At 44.7% G+C, this 25,191-nt stretch overlaps 1 protein-coding gene across 1 annotated transcript; it reads left to right on the top strand.

The window, feature by feature from the left end:
- Positions 1-19,455: 19,455 nt before the first annotated feature.
- Positions 19,456-20,593, top strand: LOC149141107 (glutathione S-transferase F13-like). Its single transcript, XM_089446308.1, has 3 exons — positions 19,456-19,741; positions 19,838-19,886; positions 20,017-20,593. The coding sequence occupies exons 1-3, from the start codon at positions 19,592-19,594 to the stop codon at positions 20,466-20,468; spliced, it is 651 nt and encodes a 216-aa protein (XP_089302434.1). The 5' UTR covers positions 19,456-19,591; the 3' UTR covers positions 20,469-20,593.
- The last annotated feature ends 4,598 nt before the right edge of the window (positions 20,594-25,191 follow it).

Below are 25,191 nucleotides of genomic sequence, written 5' to 3'. Positions count from 1 at the left end.
GACATAACACTGATGACATGGATTACATGATGACATGACAATGTCAAGCTACTCTTTGTTGTCGTTTTGTCTTAAATAAGAGATGTGAAATGCTTCATCTTCATGAGAGATATGATTTGTGTTATGAAACCAACTCACAAAAAGATAGAAAAGATAGATCAATGCCTTAGAAATAAGCCTCTTCCAGGGGGCAACCTCCTTTACATTACACAAATAAACAATTTTTGGATGATTCAAATGACAAAACCTCCTTTCTATACATAGGAGTCTAAGAGGTCACAATATAACCAAACCAACCTAACAATAATAATATAAAGGCACAAAAATAGCAATAGAGGGATTCTATGGGGCACAATAGTAATAATATGGGGACAATAGGGACACAACAATAACAATAAGGGATACAATGACAATAGTAATGGGGGAATCACTAGTATTATAGGGACCTAACATGCCCCTCTCCTTCAAAAAAGTGTTGTCCTCATCACTTAAGTAGTTCTCGATGCTTCTGTATAAAATTCTCATCCTCCCATGTGAAACCTTCAATAGGTAAGTTCTCCTACTTGATGAGATACCCTGAAATTGATCGATTTCATAACTATCGATTTCTTGTTTCTTTGACTGCTTCAGGTTCCAATATGATTTTTCCTTCCTCATCAAGTTTTGGCAATATTGTTTGAATTGGAAGCTTGTCACCTATAACCTTATTTAAGCACGAAACATGGAAAACTGAGTGCACTTGGGAAGCTGCAGGAAGCTCTAATTTGTATGCCATAGTACCTATAACAATGTAAACTTTGAAACGGAAACTATAAACTCAAAATGGGAACTCTGGCCCAAAAACCACAAAAACAGTGCTCAAAACGAAAAGTGTGTATACTGGAACGAAGTTTTTTTTTTTTAGGTGTCAATTTTGCGGTTGTTTTAAAAATGGCAGTGACTACGAAATTTTCTACGAAATTTTCCTGCAAAATATAGCTTCAGAACGAAAGTGTTGATACTGGAATAATAATTGTTTTTTTTTAGGGTCAATTTTCATACTTTTTAAACAATGTTAATAAAACCAATTTTTTATGTCTCAAACAAAGTTAAATTTTAAGGAAAAACACATTAATGTTTCTGGTAGAATATCATTTTTCTTTCCGGCCGCGCAGGCCCCCCCCACCCGGGCCGCCACCTCCACTCGCCGGCCCCCTGCCTGGGCCGCCCCGCAAAACCCCCCTACACCTCTCACTCCCAGCCCCCGCGCCCGGGCCGCCCCACCCCCCTCCCCCTCCCCCTCCCCCTCCCTCCCCCGGCCAGCCCCCCTCCGCCCACGCCGCCCCACCCCCTCCCCCTCCCTCCCCCGCCCGGGCCGCCCCCTCCCCACCCCCGGCCCCCCCCGCCCGGGCCGCCCCACCCTCCTCCCCCTCCCCCTCCCTCCCCCGCCCGGCCACCCCCACACAGGCCGCCCCAACCCCCTCCCCTGCCCGGGCTGCCCCACCCCACTCCCGCCGCTCCCCCTCCCCAGCCCCGCTGCCCACCCCGCCCACACCTCCCCCTCCCCCGCCCCCTCCCCAGCCCCGCCGCCCACCCTGCCCGAGGGGTGGAGCGTCGATTCCGGGAATCGACGATCCGCCCCTCGGGCGGGGCGGGCGGCCTGGGGGTGGCGCTGCACGGGCGCCGCCTGCGCAGCGCCACCCCCAGGCCGCCCCGCCCCGCCCGAGGGGCGGAGCGTTGTCGACGCTCCGCCCCTCGGGCGGGGCGGGGCGGCCCGAGGGTGGGCGGGGCGGCCCGGGGGTGGCGGGGCGCGGCGGCGCCCCGAGGGTGGGCGGGGCGGCCCGGGGGTGGCGCTGCGCGGCGGCGCCCCGAGGGTGGCGCTGCGCGGGGCGCCGTCGCGCAGCGCCACCCCCAGGCCGCCGCCGCGCAGCACCACCGCCGGGCCGCCCGGCCCTGCCCGAGGGCCGGAGCGTTGATTCCCGGAATCAACGCTCCGCCCCTCGGGCGGGTCGGGGCGGCTCGGGGGTGGCGCTACACCGGCGGCGCGTCGGCGCAGCGCCACCCCCGGGCCGCCCCGCCTCGCTCGAGGGGCAGAGCGTCGATTCCGGGAATCAACGCTCCGCCCCTCGGGCGAGGCGGGGCGGCCCGGGGGTGGCGCTGCGCAGGGGGCGCCCGCACAGCGCCACCCCCGGGCCGCCCCGCCCCACCCGAGGGGTGGAGCATTGATTCCCGGAATCGACGCTCCGCCCCTCAGGCGGGCCAGGGCGGCCCGAGGGACGGAGCGTTGATTCCCGGAATCGACGCCCCGCCCGAGGGGCAGAGCGTTGATTCCCGGAATCGACGCGTCCCGCCGGGGCGGCCCGGGGGTGGCGCTGCGTGGTGCGTCGCCTGCGCGGCGCCACCCCCGGGCCGCCCCGCCCCGCCCGAGGGGCGGAGCGTTGATTCCCGGAATCGACGCTCTGCCCGCATAGGGCCACCCCCGTGCTGCCCCGCCCCGCACAGGGCCACCCCCGGGCCACTCGCACAGGGCCGCCCCTCCGCCAGCACAGGGCCACCCCCGGGCCGCCCCGCTCCGCCCCTCAGGCGGGGCGGGGCGGCCCGGGGGTGGCGCTGCACGGGCGCTGCCTGCGCAGCGCCACCCCCAGGCCGCCTCGCCCCGCCCGAGGGGCGGAGCGTCGACAACGCTCCGCCCCTCGAGCGGGGCGGGGCGGCCCGGGGGTGGCGCTACGCGGGGCGGAGCGTCGATTCCGGGAATCAACGCTCCGCCCATCAGGCGGGGCGGGGCGGCCCGGCGGTGGCGCTGCGCGGCGACGGCCCGGGGGTGGCGCTGCGTGGTGCGCCGCCTGCGCAGCGCCACCCCCGGGCCGCCCCGCCCCGCCCGAGGGGCGGAGCGTTGATTCCCGGAATCGACGCTCCGCCCCTCAGGCGGGGCGGGGCGGCCCGGGGGTGGCGCTGTGCGGGCGCCGCCTGCGCAGCGCCACCGCCGGGCCGCCCCGCCCCGCCCGAGGGGCGGAGCGTTTCCCGGAATCGACGCTCTGCCCCTCGGGCGGGGCGGGGCGGCCGGGGGTGGCGCTGTGCGGGCGCCGCCTGCGCAGCGCCACCGCTGGGCCGCCTCGCCCCGCCCGAGGGGCGGAGCGTTGATTCCCGCAATCGACACTCCGCCCCTCGGGGGGGGGGTGGGGTGGCGCTGCGCAGGCGGCGCACCAGGCCGCCCCGCCTCGCCCGAGGGGCGACGCGGGGCGGCCCGGCGGTGGCGCTGCGCAGGCGGCGCCCGCACAGCGCCACCCCCAGGCCGCCCCGCCCCGCCCGAGGGGCGGAGCGGCCGCCTGCGCAGCACTACCGCCGGGCCGCCCTGCCCCGCCCGAGGGGCGGAGCGTCGATTCCGGAAATCAACGCTCTGCCCCTCGGGAGGGGCAGAGCGTTGATTTCCGGAATCGACGCTCCGCCCCTCGGGCGGGGCGGGGCGGCCCGAGGGTGGCGCTGCGTGGTGCGCCGCCTGTGCAGCGACACCCCCGGGCCGCCCCGCCCCGCTCGAGGGGCGGAGCGTTGATTCCCGGAATCAACGCTCGGCCCCTCGGGCGGGGCGGAGCGTCGATTCCGGGAATCAACGCTCCGCCCCTCGAGCAGGGCGGGGCGGCCCGGCGGTGGCGCTGCGCAGGCGGCGCCCGCACACCGCCACCCCCGGGCCGCCCCGCCCAGCCCGAGGGGCGGAGCGTTGATTCTGGGAATCAACGCTCTACCCCTCGGGCGGGGCAGAGCATCGATTCTGGGAATCAACGCTCCGCCCCTCGGGCGGGGCGGGCCGACCCGGCGGTGGCGCTGCGCAGGCGGCGCCCGCACAGCGCCACCCCCGGGCCGCCCCGCCCCGCCCGAGGGGCGGAGCGTTGATTCGCGGAATCGACGCTCCGCCCCTCGGGCGGGGCGGGGCGGCCCGGCGGTGGCGCTGTGCGGGCGTCGCCTGAGCAGCGCCACCGCCGGGTCGCCCCGCCCCGCCCGAGGGGCGGAGCGTCGATTCCGGGAATCAACGCTCTGCCCCTCGGGCGGGGCGGAGCGTTGATTCCGGGAATCAACGCTCCACCCCTCGGGCGGCCTGAGGGTGGCGCTGTGTAGGCGCCGCCCGCGCAGCGCCACTGCCGGGCCGCCCCGCCCGCCCGAGGGGCGGAGCGTTGATTCCTAGAATCGACGCTACGCCCCTCGGGCGGGGCGGGGCGTCCCGGGGGTGGCGCTGTGCGGGCGCCGCCTGCGCAGCGCCACCGCCGGGCCGCCCCGCCCCCCCGAGGGGCGGAGCGGGGCGGCCCGGGGGTGGTGCTGCGCTGCGTGCCGGCAGCGCAGCGCCACCCCCGGGCCGCCCCGCCCCGCCCGAGGGGCGGAGCGTTAATTCCCGGAATCGACGCTCCGCCCCTCGGGCGGGGCGGGGCGGCCCGGGGGTGGCGCTGTGCGGGCGCCGCCTGCGCAGCGCCACCGCCGGGCCGCCCCGCCCCGCCCGAGGGGCAGAGCGTTGATTCCCGGAATCGACGCTTCGCGCCTCGGGCGGGGCGGGGCGGCCCGGGGGTGGCGCTGTGCGGGCGCCGCCTGCGCAGCGCCACCGCCGGGCCGCCCCGCCCCGCCCGAGGGGCAGAGCGTTGATTCCCGGAATCAACACTCCGCCCCTCAGGTGGGGCGGGGTGGCCCGTGGGTGGCGCTGTGCGGGCGCCGCCTGCGCAGCGCCACCGCCGGGCCGCCCCGCCCCTCGGGGCGGGGCGGGGCGGCCCGGGGGTGGCGCTGTGCAGGAGGCGCACCACGTAGCGCCACCGCCGGGCCGCCCCGCCCCGCCCCGCCCGAGGGGCGCTGTGCGGTCGCCGCCTACGCAGCGCCACCGCCGGGCCGCCCAGCCCCGCCTGAGGGGCGGAGCGTTGATTCCTGGAATCGACGCTCCGCCCTGCCCGAGAGGCAGAGCGTTGATTCCCGAAATCGACGCTTCGCCCCTCCGGCGGGGCGGGGCGGCCTGGGGGTGGCGTTGTGCGGGCGCCGCCTGCGCAGCGCCACCGCCGAGCCGCCCCGCCGGGCCGCCCCGCCCCGCCCGAGGGGCGGAGCGTTGATTCCCGGAATCGACGCTTTGCCCCTCGGGCGGGGCGGGGCGGACCGGGGGTGGCGCAGTGCCGGCGCCGCCTGCGCAGCGCCACCGCCGGGCCGCCCCGCTCCGCCCCTCGGGCGGGGCGGGGCGGGCCGGGGGTGGCCCTGTGCGGGCGGGGTGGGTGGCGGGCCTGGAGAGGGGGCGGGGGAGGGGGAGGGGTGGGCGGGGTGGGCAGCGGGGCCGGGGAGGGGTCGCGGGAGGGGGAGGGGCGGGAGTGGTGGGGCGGCCCGGGCGGGGGAGGGGGGTGGGGCGGCCCGGGCGGGGGGGGGGCCAGGGCGTGGGGGGAGGGGGCGGCCCGAGCGGTGGTGGCCGGGCGCGGGAGGGAGGGGAGGGGGAGGGGGAGGGGGTGGCCGGTCGGGGGAGGGAGGGGGAGGGGGAGGAGGGTGGGGCAGCCCGGGCGGCGGGGGGGGGCAGGGGTGGGGAGGATGCGGCCCGGGCGGGGGAGGGAGGGGGAGGGAGTGGGGCGGCCCTGGTGGGGGGGGGGGGGGGGGGGGGGGGGGGGGGCAGGGGTGGGGAGGATGCGGCCCGGGCGGGGGAGGGAGGGGGAGGGAGTGGGGCGGCCCAGGTGGGGGGGGGGGGCCGGCGGGGGGTGGAGGGGGAGGGGGCGGCCCAGGCGGGGGTGGTCGGGCGGGGGAGGGAGGGGGAGGGGGAGGGGGGGGGGGTGGGGCGGCCCGGGTGGGGGGGGGGCCGGGGAGGGGGAGCGGTAGAGGGGTTGGGCGGGGCGGCCCGGGCGGGGGGCGGGGGGTGGAGGGGGCGGCCCGGGTGGGGGGGGGCCCGCCCGGCTGGGGGAGGAAGGGGGAGGGAGGTGGGGCGGCCCGGGCGAGGGTGGCCGGGGGGGGTGGCTCAGGTACGTTTTGCCACATGGAATTGAATTTCAATATGTTCTTTTTTTTAATTAATATGTCATTGTACTAATTTACTTCATTATTTTTTTGTGCTTGATAATTAGGTACAACACTAGCATGCTGCCTTCAAAAAGGAAGAAATTGCATTGCAATTGAGAAAGATCCATTACAATGCAATTTCATTCAGCAAAGAATTAATGCTCTTCAATTTCTTCCAGATGCAATGCAAGAAATTGGGTTGAAGAAAGGGGACTTTAGTGAATCACGTGTGGTAAAAAAGGCAAAGGAACCCCAACCACCATTACATGGAATGCATGGAAAGACATATATTGGGGGATTTGCAGACATGAAAGACCCATTAGAAGAGGAAAATGAGCAAAATGAAACAGAAAATATTGTGGAAGAGGACAATTATGAAACTCTAGAGGACGAAGAGTTTGAATTACGTGACATGCTTGATTAAATTTAAGTTATGCTTGTAACTCAAGCTTTGCAATGTTTTGACTTTGACATTTTATGAGAAGAATAAACACTCAATTAGGGTTGTTATACGTTCAATATTGGTAATATGTGATTTTTGCATTAATTTTTAAGTTAATCATTATTTAAAAAAAAAAAGTTGTTATTATTATCTTTTTGACATGAAATTCATAAAAAAAACTATTATTTAACCATTTTTAGTTAATATTTTTGTATAAAAATTGTGATTTTGACATGTTAATTCTAGCAAAAAATTATCAAAACGTTTAGTTTTTTTGTTATATTTATGTTAAAAATGGTTATTTTTTATGTCCATTGTTAAAAAATGTTGTTTTTTAGAAACAATTATTTCATGTGGATTGAAAAATTAATTAAGGATGTCTAAATATGTAGATTATCTAAAATTCAAACTATCGACTTTCTAATTTAAAAACGCAAAACAATAAAAACCCCACTAAAAAAAATAAAAAATTAAGATAGAGAACAAGAAAATATGAATACAATGACGACTTCAAAAACTATCAAATTTAGAAAATAATTTTTTACATTTCACACACTAGAAAATTTAAAGTCAAAAAATAGGTCTTTTAAAAAAAGGGTGTGATGCAGAATACTCACTTTTTAAAATCAGGATGAAAATCACTACCATTCACTACCATTCTAAAACTTAATGCACATGAAAAAAATTAAAGTTCCAAAAACCATGTTCTTAAAAAAACATGTGTATTCTGCATCAACACTTTTGAAAATCGGGTCATATTTTTGCCACCTCTACAAAACGGGTAACAGTATCAGTTCCCGTTTCAAAGTTTACATTGTTCTATCTTTTGCAACACCTTGTACGAACCATAACACTTTAGTGATAATTTATTATCATTCTTAGCTTGCTTGAGGGACATTTGTCTATATGGTTGCAGTCGTAGGAATACCCAATCACCTACATCAAAACTTCTTTCGCTGTGATGTTGATCTGCCTTCTGTTTCATTCTACTCTGCGCCAAGGTGAGGTTATCCTTTAAGAGTTGGAGAACCTGTTGCTTATGCTCGATGTGATCTTCCACTGCTTGAACCTTAGAATTTTTTCTTAAATATGATGTGATGGATGGTGGATGATATCCATAAAGTGCCATAAATGGGGTCATTTTTGTTGCAGTATGGAAGGAAGTGTTATACCACCATTCAGCTAGAGGCAACCATTTGACCCATTGTACCTGTTTATCAGATACAAAGCAATGAAGATATCCTTCCAAACATTTGTTTACTATCTCAGTTTTCCCATCAGATTGAGGATGATAAGATGAGCTATGAGCTAACTGAGTACCAAGGCAAGAAAATAACTATGTCCAAAAATTTCCAGTGAAAATGGGATCTCTGTCACTTACAATAATCTTTGGGTTTCCATGTAGCTTTTGAATTGTTTCCATAAATGCAGTAGAAACTGTACTTGATTTAAATGGATGAGATAATGCACAAAAGTGCACATACTTGGTAAGTCTGTTAACTACCACCATGATAACACTCTTTCCTTCGGACTTGGGTAAACTTGTGATAAAATCCATTGAAACCTCCTCCCAACATTGGCTTGGAATGGATAAAGTTTGTAATAGTCCTGGAGTCTTAATTGTTTCAACTTTATTTTGTTGGCAAACCAAACATTCCACCACAAAATTTTGAATATCTGATTTAAGGCCATCTCAAAAAAAATCCAAAAATAACAATAGAGGGATTCTATGGGGCATAATAATAATAATACGGGGACAATAGGGGCACAACAATAACAATAAGGGATACAACGACAATAGTAATGGTGGAATCACTAGTATTATAGGGACCTAAAACTTTGTTCTTCATATCCACCCTCCAAAGGGTTGTGCATCAAATGGAGCCTTCATGCGACCTTAATGTTTGATATTCTATTGTAATTTGGTGTTCCTTTGTCTTCTCGCTTGATGATCAGCTTATCCCTTCATCTCCATATGTTTCTTCTAACATGGTCCCCTTCTCCTTTTCCTCCATCATCATCCTTTCATGATAAGATAGAGTACTTGCAACTGAAATCCATTAATGGCAAGCCAACATCAGTTTGGAAAAACCTGACCTAACATATTTCATGAACTCACCTATTAGGGTTGGAACTAGTGTCTGGTTAAGTGACTGGCTGAGGGATTGTGCAGTTCCAAAGGCCAAGCTCCAGGACTGAGGCTTGAGACTGTGCAATGTGTAGTTCAAGATGGCCAAGTTCAAGAGATTTCATGGTTTAGTGTCTTAAGAGCTCAAGGCTGGGGCTTGAGGCTTGATGATGCCCACTGCACATTTCTGGAAGGACAAAGGCCAAGGAATTGCACAGTTGAGGGACTCAAGGACTCAGCCAGGATGTTTGAGGCTTTAGACTATGCAATGCACAATTTTGGAGGCTTGGGAGGAGGGACTGTGCAGTTGAGGGACTTAAGGACTCAAGCTGGAGGCTTGAGCCTCTATTTTACTCAATGCACAGTTATGGGAGGAAGGGAGGTTACGTGACTACACAATTGTGCAGTTTTAGAGCTCAGGGCTGAGGCCTGTGCCTTGAGACTGCACAATGTGCAACACTGACTAGGCAGGAGAGAGAAATTGCATAGTTTTGGAGGTCAAAGGTTGCACTTGAACACTGTTATTATGTAGTGCACAGTCCTGGAAGGCAGAGACTGCACATTGCATAGTGCTAGGAGATAAGGATGCTGCTAGAGGGCTCAGACTTCATAGTGCATAGTTTAGGTTGGGCAGAATGAGGCTAAGTGGCTCTGTTGGTGAGTTTTCCCAATTGGACTAAGTGTTGGATAAGGGAGATGAAGATGAGAAAAAGATAGAATCTGAGCATGATCACACACTTATATCACTTGACAACATGAAAAGGGACACTTAGAACCTATGAACAACATACCTTCCTCAATACAACAACTTTGCGATGGCTCCTACCAAGTGCGACACAAGAGCTATACTTTGCGACGAAAGTGGCGACACTCATGCAATAATGCTTGAAACTTTGGAAATGAGTATGAAACATTTCTACATGATAGGAACAACTCATTATAACAAAGATTACCCATTGAAACAAGCCAAAACTCTGCTTTATGCGATAAGCGACAATTCCCATGCAAAAATATGACATTTGCGATATGACAAGAACTGTGTGAACGACACATGTGATATGCAAACGACAATGAAAGAAACACATGTCAAAGCGAATATAACATGAAAATGACACTAATAAGAGTGAAAGAAATAAAAAGTTACAGTCAACAACATGAAAACGACACTTGCAAAAGAAAGGGTGTGCAAAAGCGACAGTTTGCAAAACTCACCGCAATAGAAGCACAAATGCAGCTAGAAGTGAGAAACTATCAATGTTAGTGCACACCAGCTATCAACATGGAGTGAACATTGCACAAGCACTGTTTTGATGGATTGTGCCATGCATGTTCAATCTTGCATGAAGGAATTATTTCATGAATGCATTACGGACTTAGTATGTGTGAGCAGGTGTCTTCGACACTTACGATCCAAATGCAAGCTCAAAGACTTAATAGAGCATCGACTGAATCAATCTCAAAGGCTTAACAAAGTGTTCTCTCAATCCTCAAGCCTACAGCCTGAGTCCTTGAGTCCCTCAACTGCGCAATCCTTTGACCTCGACCATCTTGAAGTACGCATTGTGTAGTCACAAGCCTCAGTCCTGGACCTTGGCCTCACAGTCACTAGTTCAAGCCCTAACAAGTAATTCTATGAAGCATATTAGGCTAGGGGTTTATCAGATTGATGTTGTCCTGTAATAGGTGGATTGCAGTCGTAGGTATTCTATTATGTCATGACAGGATGATGATGAAGGAGACCATGCTAGAAGTGATTCAGATTTATGTAGGAATGAAACATAATATAGATATAAACATAAAAATAGAGATGCAATAGAAATAAATCTTCATTTCATTAATATCAAAGAACTAAAAGATGCTTACAAGCAGAATGGAAATAAACTAGCTCGGGCGATGGTAGCTTATCTCTAAGAAGAGATGTGGTGGCTACATGCCTCTGAACTACGTTACAATGAGACCCAAGGGCTTATTTATTATTGAACAACAAAGGGAAACCCTAAATAACCAAAACCCTAACCCTAGGAAATGGAACGCTGAGAGTTTGTGGGCCCCCTTGGGGTTAGTTAGGGAATTGACTTCCCAAGGTCGTAACTTGGTCATATGATCTTCATTTGGTGCGTACGATACCTCATTGGAAATATCTCTCTAAGTACTATAGGATTTGCAATAGGCCCATGAAGGGGCTTATTGTGAACCTAAAAAAATGCCGCTTAGAGGGTCAAAACAACTCCAGAAGTTCAAGACCCGAAAAACTGCTGAAAATAGTAAATATTGCTATAATCAAGGAAACTAATGAAACCAATTGGAGGTATAGGTGGAATAGGCTATTGGCCACCAATATCCACCTAAATCAGTCCTCCCCCCTTAGGAAGCATTAACGGTCTTGTTGTAGTGGTTGCAACACCCTCCAAAATTTTGGCTTGCATTCAAATTTTGGAGCCTACTATGGATCCTATGATTGTTCGTTCGTTAGTCACTTATTAGTAAGCTCATGATTTCAAGCTCCCTTCCTAAATCTTAAGATTTGTTCAAGCTTTCATCTTTATATAGCATGTGTCATATTCGGGCATGGGGATTATCGCTTGTCATGCAAAGGGAAGTTTGTTTTGCTTCAAGGGGAAATCTTTGTGGAAATGATTTTTTCACATCATATCGACATGTTTTGCACTCATTTCCAAAGCTTGCCACACTATTACACAATTGTCACCATTATCCTAACAAGTCTATCATTGGAGCTACACTTATCGTAAGTTGCCACAAAGGTTGTTGCATTAAGAAAAGTATGTTTTCATATGTTCTGGATGGTCTATGTTGTATCACTAAGTGTTCAAGTGTGTGATCGTAGTTAAGTTATACCACTGTTCACATCGGTTCCACTGATCCCACACTTGGCCAAATTCCAGAGTTTTCCTAGCAACCTAACCTCATCTAGATTTCCTAAACTGTACACTTGCATCTGCAACCCTTAAGATTTCCCCTTGCCTGTTGGAATTGCGTAGAAATCCTAGCCTCCCTTGACATCCAAAACTGTGCAGTGGCTTCCTCTAGTGTCCTTCCCTCATCTAGAATCCACTATCTCGAGAAACTACGCAGTTTCATCCCTCGAGATTCTTAGTTCCCAATCCACCTTGCCTCTTGAAACTACACAGATTTTTCGTCCCAGGGCCCTATCTTACAGGAGTCACTACCTGCTTAAACTGCAAAATTTTTTCTCTTAGTGGTCACTATGCAATTCCTTCCTTCTGTGAGGACTGTGCAAAAAATTTCCTCCAATCTGGCCCAAGTTGCACACTACATAATCTCAGTGACCAAGATTGACCCTTGGCTGCTTGAATTGCACAATTGCGTAGTCACTGGGATTGGTTTGACAACTCAGACGTTGCATGGTGGACCATGTTAAGGTCTAGTGGGATAAATATAGCCCAAGATCGGCTACCCGAGAGGATGCAGATACTATACGACGTGACTACCCCTCACTTTTTGAGCATCTGTGATGCCCATTTTGACTTAGATAGCTACCTATGCTAAGGCTCTATTTGTAGTCTCATGTTATTTTTTTATGAACGCTATTTAATATTGATGCATTTAGTTGGACAGGTGAAAATACTTATATAAATCATTAGATAGATTAAGTATTACTGATTGAAATATTTGATGTATGACCTAATGTATGACTTACTTGGTTACGATTTATCTAGTGTATGACTTATCAGAGTTATTGTTGTTTGATGTATGGCTTAAGTGGATATGATTTATCTAATGTAGGATTTATTTCCAGTATGTTGTTATGAAGTGCAAAATTGACACGTGGATACTAGACTTAATAACATGGTGTTTAAGATCACTTATATATATATATATATATATATATATATATATATATATATATATATATATATATATATTATTGTTATGTATATGCATGAATGAGAACTAACCTGTAGATTGGAAAGAATTATATGATAACCAAGATCTACTCTTCCAATAGGGAATGTTGAGACATCTAATGAGGAATGGTATGATGTACATTGTTCTGTTACATTTTGTATCTAATTGATATGCACTCTTATGACATGGGTAAAGTGTAAATGGCAGGTGACAAGACTACCTAACTGGATTATTCAATGACAAGTATCCAACTAGTGTCGTAGTGTAGTCTATATTAGGGTGCTGACCCTAGTTGTGAGGAGGGGTGAAGGCATTTCGCGCCATGTAACCTCCAAACCTGGAATTTTGGGAGGGCAGTGATGGACACGCTCCCCTAGACATGTGATGACGATTTCCAGTTTCTTGCTGGGGAAGTTAGGTCAATATAGTTAACGGTTCCACCATATTGATTTGATCAGTGGTTAGATTGGTATAATTGATGTCATAGTATATTACAATAGATGATGGATAGGGTGGGAGCGGAAGTAGGTTAGGAAGGATGAGAGGATATATGTTAGTTAGAAACTCTTGATGGGAAGTGTTATCATTGCTTAACTTACTCGACTACTATATCTATCTCTATTTTGTTATGCCTTACTATCAAACTTCGTTCGAACTCCTTGTGTCATTTTCACTCTAACTTCGGGACAAAGTTTTCTTAAGGAGGGGTGTATGTAATGCCTTACTTGATCCTATCATGCTAATTTTGATTAGTGTTTAATTAACCTGAAAATATTGACTTATAATTATTAAGTAATATTGGTATATAACTACACTTGTGAAACTGTAATTTTATTTTACTGATATGACTTTTATTATTGTTATTATTCAATTCCTAAAGCATTTTCTCAAATTTACTTTTGGATGGGATATTGTCTCCTCCAATTTATTTCTAAATTAAATATGCATATTCCAAAGTGTCTTCTCAAATTTACTTTTGGATAAGATATGATCTCCTCCAATTTATTTCTAAATTTAATATCTATATTCCAAGGTGTTTTCTCAAATCTATATTTGATAAGAAATGGTTTTCTCCAATTTATTTCTAAATTAAATATTCATATTCTATTCCCAAAGTGTCTTTTCAAATCTACTTTTGGAGAAGATATGGTTTTCTCCAATTTATTTCTAAATTAAATATCCATATTTTATCCCTAAAGTGTCTTCTCAAATCTACTTTGGATAAGATATGATAAGAAAAGTCAAGGATATTAAAATAAAAGGATGAGGGGGTAGTCATGACATTAATGATAGGTGGTTAAGTTGAATGGGACAAATAGACACAAAAGGTAAGGATGATGAGAAAAGAGGGGGAGATCCTTGGTCTTTGTTTTGGCATTGGAGGATTTTATTTTGGAAGAGAAATGTGGAGAAAGAGAAAGGAGATAAAAATGAAAGAACTCAAACTTGGATTTATTGGAGAGCGTTGGTTTTAACTTGGACACACTACAACTAGATGGACTTGGGCTCGAAGGGCTAGAGAACCTGTGGAGGTTCCTTGGACTAGGAATTCATTCCTAGTTGGATGGGAGGTAAATTCAGCTAGATAGCTACGAGGAGCATCCCAACAGAGTCAGGAGCAACCCAACCAAGCTACTAGAACATATATTCTTCCATTTGTTAATTACTTATGTAAATTGTTACAATGAATTTTCTTATTTAATATGATGTAAATATATTTTACTTATATATTATCATCAAATAAATATTGAGATATAAATATGCTATTTCCCTTCTTATTGTATTTAAAATTAAATAAATTTAGTTTTAGTTAAAAGACCCTAGATTGAATCCTCACATGCAACATAGCATACTACTAATAAAATAAACAAATAAAAAATTACAATCCATAATATTTTTTATAATTATAACTATATAATAATATTCTAAATTAAAATATGATTTATATAAGATACCATCCTCTCTTACCATCCATAATTTTTTTAAAATTATAAATATATAATAATATTCTAAATTAAAATATGATTTATATCAACATACCATCCCTATATATTTTTTTCTCCGTAAAAACTAGCTAAGTCAAGTATTATATGTACAAGTAAAAATTACAGACTGTAAGACGTGTCTTCCAGGGCCTATAGTAGCACCCTGGGAACCTTGACCAAAATTCTGAAAGCTCCCTCGCAGGGGTAGCCTTGTCAAAACCATTCAGACATTGCATGACACTAAAAGCTCCCACGCAGGGGCAGCACCGGATCAATTTTCCAAAACAGTTCTAGAAATCATCAGACTCCCAGAGGAGCCGCAAGGAGAAGACCCAACACATTCTTGCCCACGCAGGGGCTAACTGCCAAAAGGGACTGACTTAAAGACCAGACAGAAGTGAGCAAGACAGAAGCGCTCATGTCACCTATCGACTTGGACCAATTGAAATTAAGACCAGACCAGAGACGAGACAAAATTACATACGGCGAAGATGCAAGCATCAACTGCCAGCAATCAAAACGAAATAGCAAGAGAAAAGTACCCGTGGCTGCGTTAATCCTGGAGATGAGTTGAAGGTGGAGGGAGGGTCGCGAAATAGGCATCAGCTTCTTCAGCGAGGCTTTTGTCCTCCACCACATACGCCCAACCATCACCCTCTGCTCGTCCCTCCCACATCTTTCTCCATGTCTCTTCGTCAACACCTGGAGGGGGTGGCCCCACTGGAGGAGAGGTGTCTTGCGTGCCTTGTTCCGCCGCTTCTTGTTCTCCTTTGTCAATTTCTTTGCCTTTGCCTTCCGGTTGCTTCTCCGGCAAGTTCTGAGGGGTGTTCTCCCCATTGCCTTCCAGAATTTTTGTGAACATGACTGATAAGTGGGCACTAAGCCCTGGGTTGTTCTCAGAGCTTTGCAGCGTGAAAACCACTGAACCAAAGGAGGGAAGCTCTGGTTTTTCTTCATTAGCACTCCCAACCTCCAAGAATTGACTGATGGGGAGCGGGGTAGCCCTGGCTCTCCTATGGCAGTAACAGCAGCAGCAGTGGTGATGCTCATCCGCTGCAGGGGCTCGTGAGGAGGAACCTCTTGCTGGACCTCTCCTACATGGCTGTCGTTGTCGAAGTTTGGCCATGGTGAGTCTGAATCTTCTCTTGTATGCTTGCGGGTAAGCTTGGAATCGAAGACAGAACCAATTGCTTCCCAGATCTCTCTCGGGTACCCAATTTCCACTCTGAAGCCCTTCCCTTGGTAGCAGAATGAACCAATTCCAGTGCTGTCGCCGCAATTGTGCCAATTGCCACCGTCTACTTGACCAGCAACCAGAGTGGCAATGGCAATGACAATGGCCACGGGAGTCCAAGCCTGTATGTGAAAGAAACTGCCACCGCCTAGTCTCTCTGTAATTCCCCCTCTTCCAATGTTTCTCAGACAATAATTCCTTGCGCACTCCATCGTGCCTGATAAACTCTGCCTTGTGCCCTCGAAACAGGCGCGCATTAAGTGCCTTCTGCAGATCCATCTACTTAACGCCCTCGCCATTAACTGCATTAACGCAGCAGGGGGTTCATATAATAGTTGACGGCCTTCCCCTGGTGGCCGTAGTGTTAACACGGGGCAGCCCATGCGTGGCATGTGGCGTGCCCGTCCCTTCCATTCCGCCACCCGCATCCGGGGCATACCATCCCTATATATTACAATTCATAATATTTTTTATAATTATAAATATATAATAATGTTCTACTTAATTTGATTATAAAATATTTAATAATGTTCTACCTAATTTGATTATAAAAATTTTAGTGGTTTGAAATATCTATCCAAACTTATTACATTTCCACATTCCAAACACATGAAACATATATATTACCATTCATGATATTTTTTATAATTATAAATATATAATAATGTTCTACTTAATTTACCTATAAAATAAAATATTTAATAAAGTTCTACCTAATTTGATTATAAAACTTTTACCTAATTTGATTATAAAACTTTTAGTGGTTTGAAATATCTATCCAAACTTATTACATTCCCACATTCCAAACACATGAAACATAGCATACTTATAAAATAAACAAATTAAATTTACACTTTTAATAAGATTCTAGATGCAATTAATAAAAAAAATACTAAAAACTGGAAACGCACTTCATATAATTATTATTATGAATTAGTTAATACTCAAAGAGAAACATGATGACAAATAGTTGGATAAAAGATTGTCACAAACGTCTATTTGATATTCACACTAGTTGGCTACTGATTGTACGATTTTAACAAACGCCTCTTTATGTTCACATTATCTGAACCTACTCTTACTTTAAGGATAAGATTTCTACTCTGTACAAAAAATTGCACGTAATTCTATTTTATCTTTTTGAGGTAGGAGAAAAGATGGAACCTGATCATTAAATTGATTGGGGAGATGGGATTCGGCATTTTTGAACCATGAAATACTTGGTTTTTATTTAAGTCGTAGATGTAATCTACTCACTATTAAAAAGATGACAGAAAGAAATAGCAAGAAAAGAGCTCTCATTCAACAACACTCGAACAAAGAAATCAAATTTCACATTGTGATATGGGGAGAGGCTTTCCAAACCTACACTTAAATTAATTCAAATTCACTTTAATAAATAATAATTTTAAATTTTTTATTATGAAAGCAAGTTCCATTATCAATTTCAACTTTTAAAATTTTAATATTTAAAATCAATTTACAAATAATCAATCGTATTATAATTAACCTATTTTATTTTACATTTCAAATCCCATACAACACAAATGCTAAAAAAAAATAGACTAAACATACCATTTATGTATTGTTTCCTAACCTCTCCTCGTTTTGCACTATGATCTACCATGTGCTTCCCCATCATTGCTTAGGGTGATGCCCAATTGGTCTTTTGAGCCACTTATGGCTGATTTTCCTTATTTCTTTGTTGCAAGTTTTTGTTGTTTATAGCCTTTGTGTCTCATAGTTTTTTTTACAAAGAAGCAGAGATCTCCCTTTTTAGCCTGTCCTCTGCCTCTCAATCCGTTGGAAATTTGTAATTAAAGTATGGCAAGTTGCAAATTAAAGTTAACAGATTGGAAATTTGAAGTTGTTTTAAGTAAAACTTTTATCAAAATTGATTTTCCAATAAAAATACTTAACATTTTTCAGAAAGAAAACTTTTCATAGATTTATATTAAGACAATATAAAGATCAGAAGATATGGTAAGGGATAGACACCTTGCTGACATGTTAGTGCATATAGATCAAAATTAACAGTCATAGGATCCCCGAAAAGATCAAAACAAAATCAAAAGCTGTACAGATCATAGGATCCCCAAAGAGATGAGAACAAAAACTCAAAAGCTGTACAGATCAAAAGCTAGAACAGCTGCTATCATAGACAAATATGAAAAAAGGGACCAGAGAAATTATAAAATGAATTGGAAGTCGTTCTCAATAATGAATTGGAAGTTGTTCTCAATATTGTAGATTTCAGAACCTGAATGATGCTGTGCTCTTCCAGACCTGAATGATCCTGTGCAAGAGGAAAAGCAAAAAAATAACCAATGCAATTTGTGTCCAACTTTCTCTATATTTTAGTTAATTAAGTGCTTTGTTTTCTAAATTGTAACTCTTTTTGAAAAAAATTATACAAGTCAAGATCTCTTTATGCTGGAAGCCAAAACAAATTTGACCTCTGATTAAAACTAAAATTGTAATTTTATGTCGTACTTTTACGGTGTCCTTGTTGCACAAATTTTACCAATACAATAAACTTAATTTTAATATTTGAAAAACAAAAATGTCACAAATTAGTTTGGAAAGTTATTTTTTGAGTTAAAATTTAATGATTTTTTTTTCAAAAATCTGATTATAAGAGTGTTTAAATTGTTTTCAACATTATCAAAAATCTCTTTGGTATTCAAGATCTTGAAATTTGACAACTATAAGCCAGGACTCCAAAAATTTCTGCAAAATTTTAAAATTTGTAAACTAATAAACTATTCTATTTCAAAATATGCTAAAATCAAAATTACATCTAAATAATAAACCATTTCAAATTATAAAGGTTTTTAATGGTTATATTAGGATAAAGATGATGCGTTGATATGTTTTCCAGACAATCTAATCAGGCTGTTTTATGCGTTTTTTAAAATTAAAAATTTTGTAATTAGAAAATTCACAGAAATTTGAAGACAAATAATCACAAATTCCGGTACTAATTTTTTCTTTTTTTCTAATTTGAAAAAGATTAAGCATTTACAGATATTTTTTGAAAAGCAATCACAGATTTGCTGGACTACCGGGAACATCGAAAATGCAATCTCGAAAAATCAGATTTATGATCGAAGCCGTATTCTGACTATGCATGGTTGTTTTTATTAGGAGAAAATGGGAATTTTTTATGATTTTGGAAAAAAAATAATTGGAAATTTGAGTTATAGGTATAAGATTTTAAGTGTTTTACAGATTTTTGAAGTGCTAAATCTATTTTCGTCATCCAAAACAAGATTCAAATATTTCTACTGTAGTCTAACCAAATTGTTTTTTTGCCCTGAAAATCATGGAAATTTTGGTAAGATTTTGATAAAATTTGGCAGGGATTTTGTAAATCCAGGTTAAAGTTATCAAATTTTAAGGTTTTAGGTGCCCAGAAATTTTTGATAGTGCTGAATCCATTTCCATTATTAAAAACATGATTCAAATGCTACTGTTACAAAAAAATTTAATTTTTTTCACCTAATTCTAATTAGAGTAATTCCGCCGCCTCTATTGACACTTCCTAAACTTGAAAAAAAAGGGAAAATCACCCATCTTGCCTATTTTAGGCGATCAAGGCGAAATTGACGCTCTGTAGACAACAACTTCCGCGTGTGTGCCGAAAAAGCATGGAATTTCAACGCCTTTTCCCGACACAAATTTTCCATTGGGCCACCTCAAAACCAAATTCGTGGTCACAATTATGGCGTACACACTGCAATTCTAATTGAAGAGGGTTTGCTCTTGTGGTCACAAATGAGGCGTACACACTGCAATTCTAATTGAATTCTAATTGAAGACGGTTTGCTCTCAGCCTTTATTAATGGGTCGGTTTTCCAGGTTCCTGCGTGACTCGCCGATCAATCCGTGTTGACCTGTTTTGCAGTCTCTGAGAGGGAGAAACAGAGAGAGATTCAATGGCGCCGATCAAAGTGCATGGTTTTCACGCCTCCACGGCCACCAATATGGTGCTGTGCTGTTTGAATGAGAAACAAGTTGAGTACGACTTCGTCCTGGTCGATCTCCTTACTGGTGCTCACAAGAAACCCCAATATCTGGCTCTCAATGTAAGAAAAACTCTCTTCAGTTTTCTGCAATCTCTCTGACATATCAAATACTCTGTTCATAATATACTTTTTATTTCTGATTGTGTTATGATGCAGCCATTTGGGGTAGTACCCACAATCCAAGATGGGGATCTCACCTTATTTGGTAATTGCCCAGCAACCCACTTCATCTGAGATCAGTTCAATTTAAGCCCTTATTTTATTTTGGTAGTTTATATCCATCCCTGATATGGGGATCTTAACAAAAGATGTGTTTCATTGGTCATGAGTAACAGAGTCAAGAGCCATTCTCAGGTATTTGGCCCAAAAGTTCAAGGGGCAGGGCACAGATCTCTTGGGAAGTACCCTGTCTGAAGAAGCCCTAGTTTATCAATGGTGTGAGGTGGAAGGGCAGTCGTTCAATCCCCCTGTTTCGACCATAGTTTCTCAAATCCTGGTCGTCCCAAGGAGGGGAGGCAGCACAGACGAAGCAGCAGTGGAGATGAATATAGAGAAGCTGGGAAAAGTGTTGGATATTTACGAAGAAAGGTTATCAAAGAGCAAGTACTTGGCCGGTGATTTCTTCAGCTTGGCCGACCTCCAACATCTGCCCCATACTCACTACTTCGTCAACGCTTGCGGAAAGGGTGATCTCATATCTTCCAGGAAGCACGTGAATGCATGGTGGGAGGACATTTCCAGTCGCCCTACCTGGCAGAAAGTTGCAGAAAATATGAAAGTTAATTGAGAGTAAAGATGTTATGTGTATCTATGTATGCATGGCAGGCAGTAATTAAATAAAATATGGGGATCCTATTCATATGTGATATAACGATCCTTCATACAGGTTAATAAAGCTTTACTTCTCGGTCATTCATGGCCACAAGCACACTCTGCATCTGAAACATTAAGAATGAAGATAAGGCTTTTATGAGGATGTTAGCATTTACTGTATTTATCAAAACAATATATATTTAAGCATTTTAAAAATTCAGGGAATTTTGGAAATTTACATCTTTTCAAATTTAAGTGACAAAATATTTACCCCTTTACAAATTTCAGGTCAATATTAGATAAATTTGTTAACATGCAACTTTCTTTTTGAACTTTCTTTTAATTTTATGTTTTTAATGTAAGATTCGTAATCAGAGAAAAGAGAGAAGTGATCAAGCTATAACAACTTAAATAGATGATGGGCTTGCAGGTAGATATATATAATATGACTTTCTTTTTTGAACTAACCAGATCAGGCCTTAATGTTGGATGGAGTGGGGTGCTATCATCAAATTTGTGTGAAGATTGATTGAATTTTGACACTCTTTGGAATAGTTCAATTCCCTAAAAGATGGTTCTCGTCTTTTACCCCTTCCCATAAAATTTTAACCTACGACTTGAGGAGACTAAACCCCAGTGAAACCAATTATCTATACCATATAGGTCATATGCACAATATTGATTATATATAAAAAGATTGATTAATTTTTTTTTTATTGTAAATATTGAATTTTTCTCCGAAGGTGGTAAAACCTATCAACTCAGGTGTCAAACCAACAGTGAGGACAGGTGGTAAAACCTATCAACTCAGGTGTCAAACCAACAGTGAGGACAGCCATCTCTGGCTGCTATCCGCGAATGCTGGGTTTGACTCATCACTGTTAAATAGGAAAACCACGCCACCTGGCATAACCCTGCTAGTGGTCCGTAATCGGGAGCAGGCTCTCACTCCTGCCAGATGCCTCTGGGTCTTGGGCCGTTAACCTGTTTCCTTACGTCCGAGGAAGACGAGCTCTTAGCCAAGCAGAAGCAGTTTTACGGCATACTCCAGGCCGGTAAATATTGAATTTTTATAAACTTACTAATTAAATTTAAATATGAATTTATAAAATATAATAGTTATGAAAATAAAGCAATATTTTAATTTATAAATAAAAATGATTATTAAATTGTGGTTACTATATACATTTTCTATATATCTCACATTTCTATATAAAAATATTTGTATTTCACCCATACGCCCCTAGTGTAGGAGGGTACACGCAAAAGCAAGTCCCATCATTAACTCTGGCATTTGGACTTTTGGTGTTTGGAATCCATTTGCAAGTAGTCTCACCCATGTTGTAATTGTATTTTATTAATTAAATTTTTATATGTTTTGAAATATTATGTTTATGAATATGAATTGCTAATGTTTTAATGTGATGCATATATTATGATTTTTTTGATCTAAAAGATTGTTGATAATTTTATTTATAAAATTGATATTGTAATATAACATATCGAATTGATTCAATTTATTCCTTTTATTTATTATTATTAATTTATCTTAACAAAATATTATGTTTTGTTATTATTATTATTTGATGTAAGTGTGTATCTATTTCCACAAAATATCATTCAAATTTCATATATAAATGAAAGACATGAAACAAAGAAAAAATATTATAAAAAATAAAATAAATTTGATTATTTTTTGTAAGCCAAATTTTTTATTCAAAAAGATACATAATAGTCTAACTAAGGAAAAATAGGCGAGTCCCTACGAGAAATTATTTTATCCAAAACATGATACATACAACATACCATTTATAACAAAGATTAATCAAAACCAAAGTGACTAGATGACTATTGAACCCAGTTAATCTATTTTTGCGTAGCATAACAAAATTCTTATACATAAACAAATATCTTATACATTAACATAGTAGATAGAAGGCAAAAAATCTCAGCAACAAGAGCATGCATGACACTGTGAGGACGTAGAAACATCAATGGGATTGAAAGGATGTTGATGGTGCTAGAAATCCGTCAACCAAGGGGGTCTCCCGGATGTGAAGTCTCAATTAGACCTCACACCATTTGGAATAGAAGCCCCATCCGGAGTATCGGCCCGGCTGCCATGTATTGTTGTAGATTTTCATTGGCTACAAAGTTCAGCACAAGAGAGTAATACATAGGTATCTTTGGATTAGCAAGTGAGTATGCCTTTTGAAATGCTCAACTGCGGAAACTATCAAGGTCCTTCTACTGAAAGGGGAGAGAAAAGTGGGCCCTGTAAAAACGAGTAATAGTATTAATTTAGAAAAGGCACATGAGCACATACATAAGAATGAATCATTGATCAACCAACGAAATAGTTCACAAGGAAGCAATGATTGTTAAAGCAAATACAACACACCTTCAACAAGATAAGTACCAAAGCCACCGAAATAGTTCAATTTCCTTAGTACAAATGAGAAACAAAATACATTGCAAACATTCAAAGAACAATCTTACAATATTCACGACATATGCATGAAAGTGTTCCGGCTCAATGAGCTTTTGAATTAAGTAAAAGTTCCAAGATACATCAAGACATCGAACACCACTAGCCCCAATAGTGGAGCATTAGAGCAATCACTTGCTCCTCCAAAACAACTATCTTCCTCTCTAATGCCTGGTAGGAGGAACCAAGGTGAAAAGTACTTTGCATGTACGATGAGGGTGTATATATAAAAAATGGGGTGATCATTCACCTCCCATGTGACTCTTGGACTACCCTCATGATTGTTTGACTTCTCTATGACCTTTCAACTCCCACATGAATTTTCACATTACATGGATGACTCTTGGACTTCCACTTTACATTACATTTTCCGATATAGAATTTACATAATCCACAAATGATGTGGCACAAGATGACTCGTGACCTGACATAACACTGATGACATGGATTACATGATGACATGACAATGTCAAGCTACTCTTTGTTGTCGTTTTGTCTTCAATAAGAGATGTGAAATGCTTCATCTTCATGAGAGATATGCTTTGTGTTATGAAACCAGCTCACAAAAAAATAGAAAAGATAGATCAATGCCTTAGAAATAAGCCTCTTCCAGGGGGCAACCTCCTTTACATTACACAAATGAACAATTCTTGGATGATTCAAATGACAAAACCTCCTTTCTATATATAGGAGTCTAAGGGGTCACAATATAACCAAACCGACCTAACAATAATAATATAAAGGCACAAAAATAACAATAGAGGGATTCTATGGGGCACAATAGTAATAATATGGGGACAATAGGGGCATGACAATAACAATAAGGGATACAATGACAATAGTAATGGGGGAATCACTAGTATTATAGGGACCTAACATGCCCCTCTCCTTCAAAAAAGTGTTGTCCTCATCACTTAAGTAGTTTTGGATGCTTCTGTATAAAATTCTCATCCTCCCATGTGGAACCTTCAATAGGTAAGTTCTTCCACTTGATGAGATACTCTGAAATTGATCGATTTCGTAGCTGTCAAGTTCTTGTTTCTTTGACTGCTTCAGGTTCCAATATGATTTTTCCTTCCTCATTAAGTTTTGGAAATATTGTTTGAATTAGAAGCCTGTCACCTATAACTTTATTTAAGTATGAAACATGGAAAACTGGGTGCACTCGGGACGCTATAGGAAGCTCTAATTTGTATGCCATAGTACCTATCTTTTGCAACACCTTGTATGAATCATAATACTTTGGTGATAATTTATTATCCTTCTTAGCTTGCTTGAGGGGCATTTGTTTATATGGTTGTAGCCGTAGGAATACCCAATCACCTACATCAAAACTTCTTTCGCTACGATGTTGATCTACTTGCTGTTTCATTCTATTCTGTGCCAAGGTGAGGTTATCCTTTAAGAGTTGGAGAACTTGTTGCTGATGCTCGATGTGATCTTCCACTGCTTGAACCTTAGAATTTTCTCTTAAATATGATGTTATGGATGGTGGATGATATCCATAAAGTGCCATAAATGGGGTCATTTTTGTTGCAGTATGGAAGGAAGTGTTATACCACCATTCAGCCAGAGGCAACCATTTGACCCATTGTACCTGTTTATCAGATACAAAGCAACGAAGATATCCTTCCAAATATTTGTTTACTATCTCAGTTTGCCCATCAGATTGAGGATGTTAAGATGAGCTATGAGCTAACTGAGTACCAAGACAAGAAAATAACTATGTCCAAAAATTTCCAGTGAAAATGGGATCTCTGTCACTTACAATAATCTTTGGGTTTCCATGTAGCTTTTGAATTGTTTCCATAAATGCAGTGGAAGCTGTACTTTCTTTAAATGGATGAGATAATGCACAAAAGTGTGCATACTTGGTAAGTCTGTCAACTACCACCATGATAACACTCTTTCCTTCGGACTTGGTTAAACTTGTGATAAAATCCATTGAAACCTCCTCCCAACATTGGCTTGGAATGGATAAAGTTTGTAATAGTCCTGGGGTCTTAATTGTTTCAACTTTATTTTGTTGGCAAACCAAACATTCCACTACAAAATTTTGAATATCTGATTTAAGGCCATCCCAAAAAAAATCCAAAAATAACAATAGAGGGATTCTATGGGGCACAATAATAATAATATGGGGACAATAGGGGCACAACAATAACAATAAGGGATACAACGACAATAGTAATGGTGGAATCGCTAGTAT

Source organism: Pinus tabuliformis, chromosome X (assembly GCF_031772625.1).
Source record: "Pinus tabuliformis cultivar Carrire ecotype Pingquan chromosome X, CPIR1, whole genome shotgun sequence".
Classification (NCBI taxonomy): domain Eukaryota; kingdom Viridiplantae; phylum Streptophyta; class Pinopsida; order Pinales; family Pinaceae; genus Pinus; species Pinus tabuliformis.
This window is presented reverse-complemented; position numbering and strand designations above follow the sequence as displayed.

What these genes read in the sequence shown, in the direction of transcription:
- LOC149141107 (XM_089446308.1), top strand. Translation starts at nt 19,592, where the DNA reads ATGGCGCCGATCAAAGTGCATGGTTTTCACGCCTCCACGGCCACCAAT. An exon ending in CCCAATATCTGGCTCTCAAT is followed by an intron (nt 19,742 to 19,837) that starts GTAAGAAAAACT and finishes GTTATGATGCAG; the next exon opens with CCATTTGGGGTAGTACCCAC. An exon ending in TGGGGATCTCACCTTATTTG is followed by an intron (nt 19,887 to 20,016) that starts GTAATTGCCCAG and finishes CATGAGTAACAG; the next exon opens with AGTCAAGAGCCATTCTCAGG.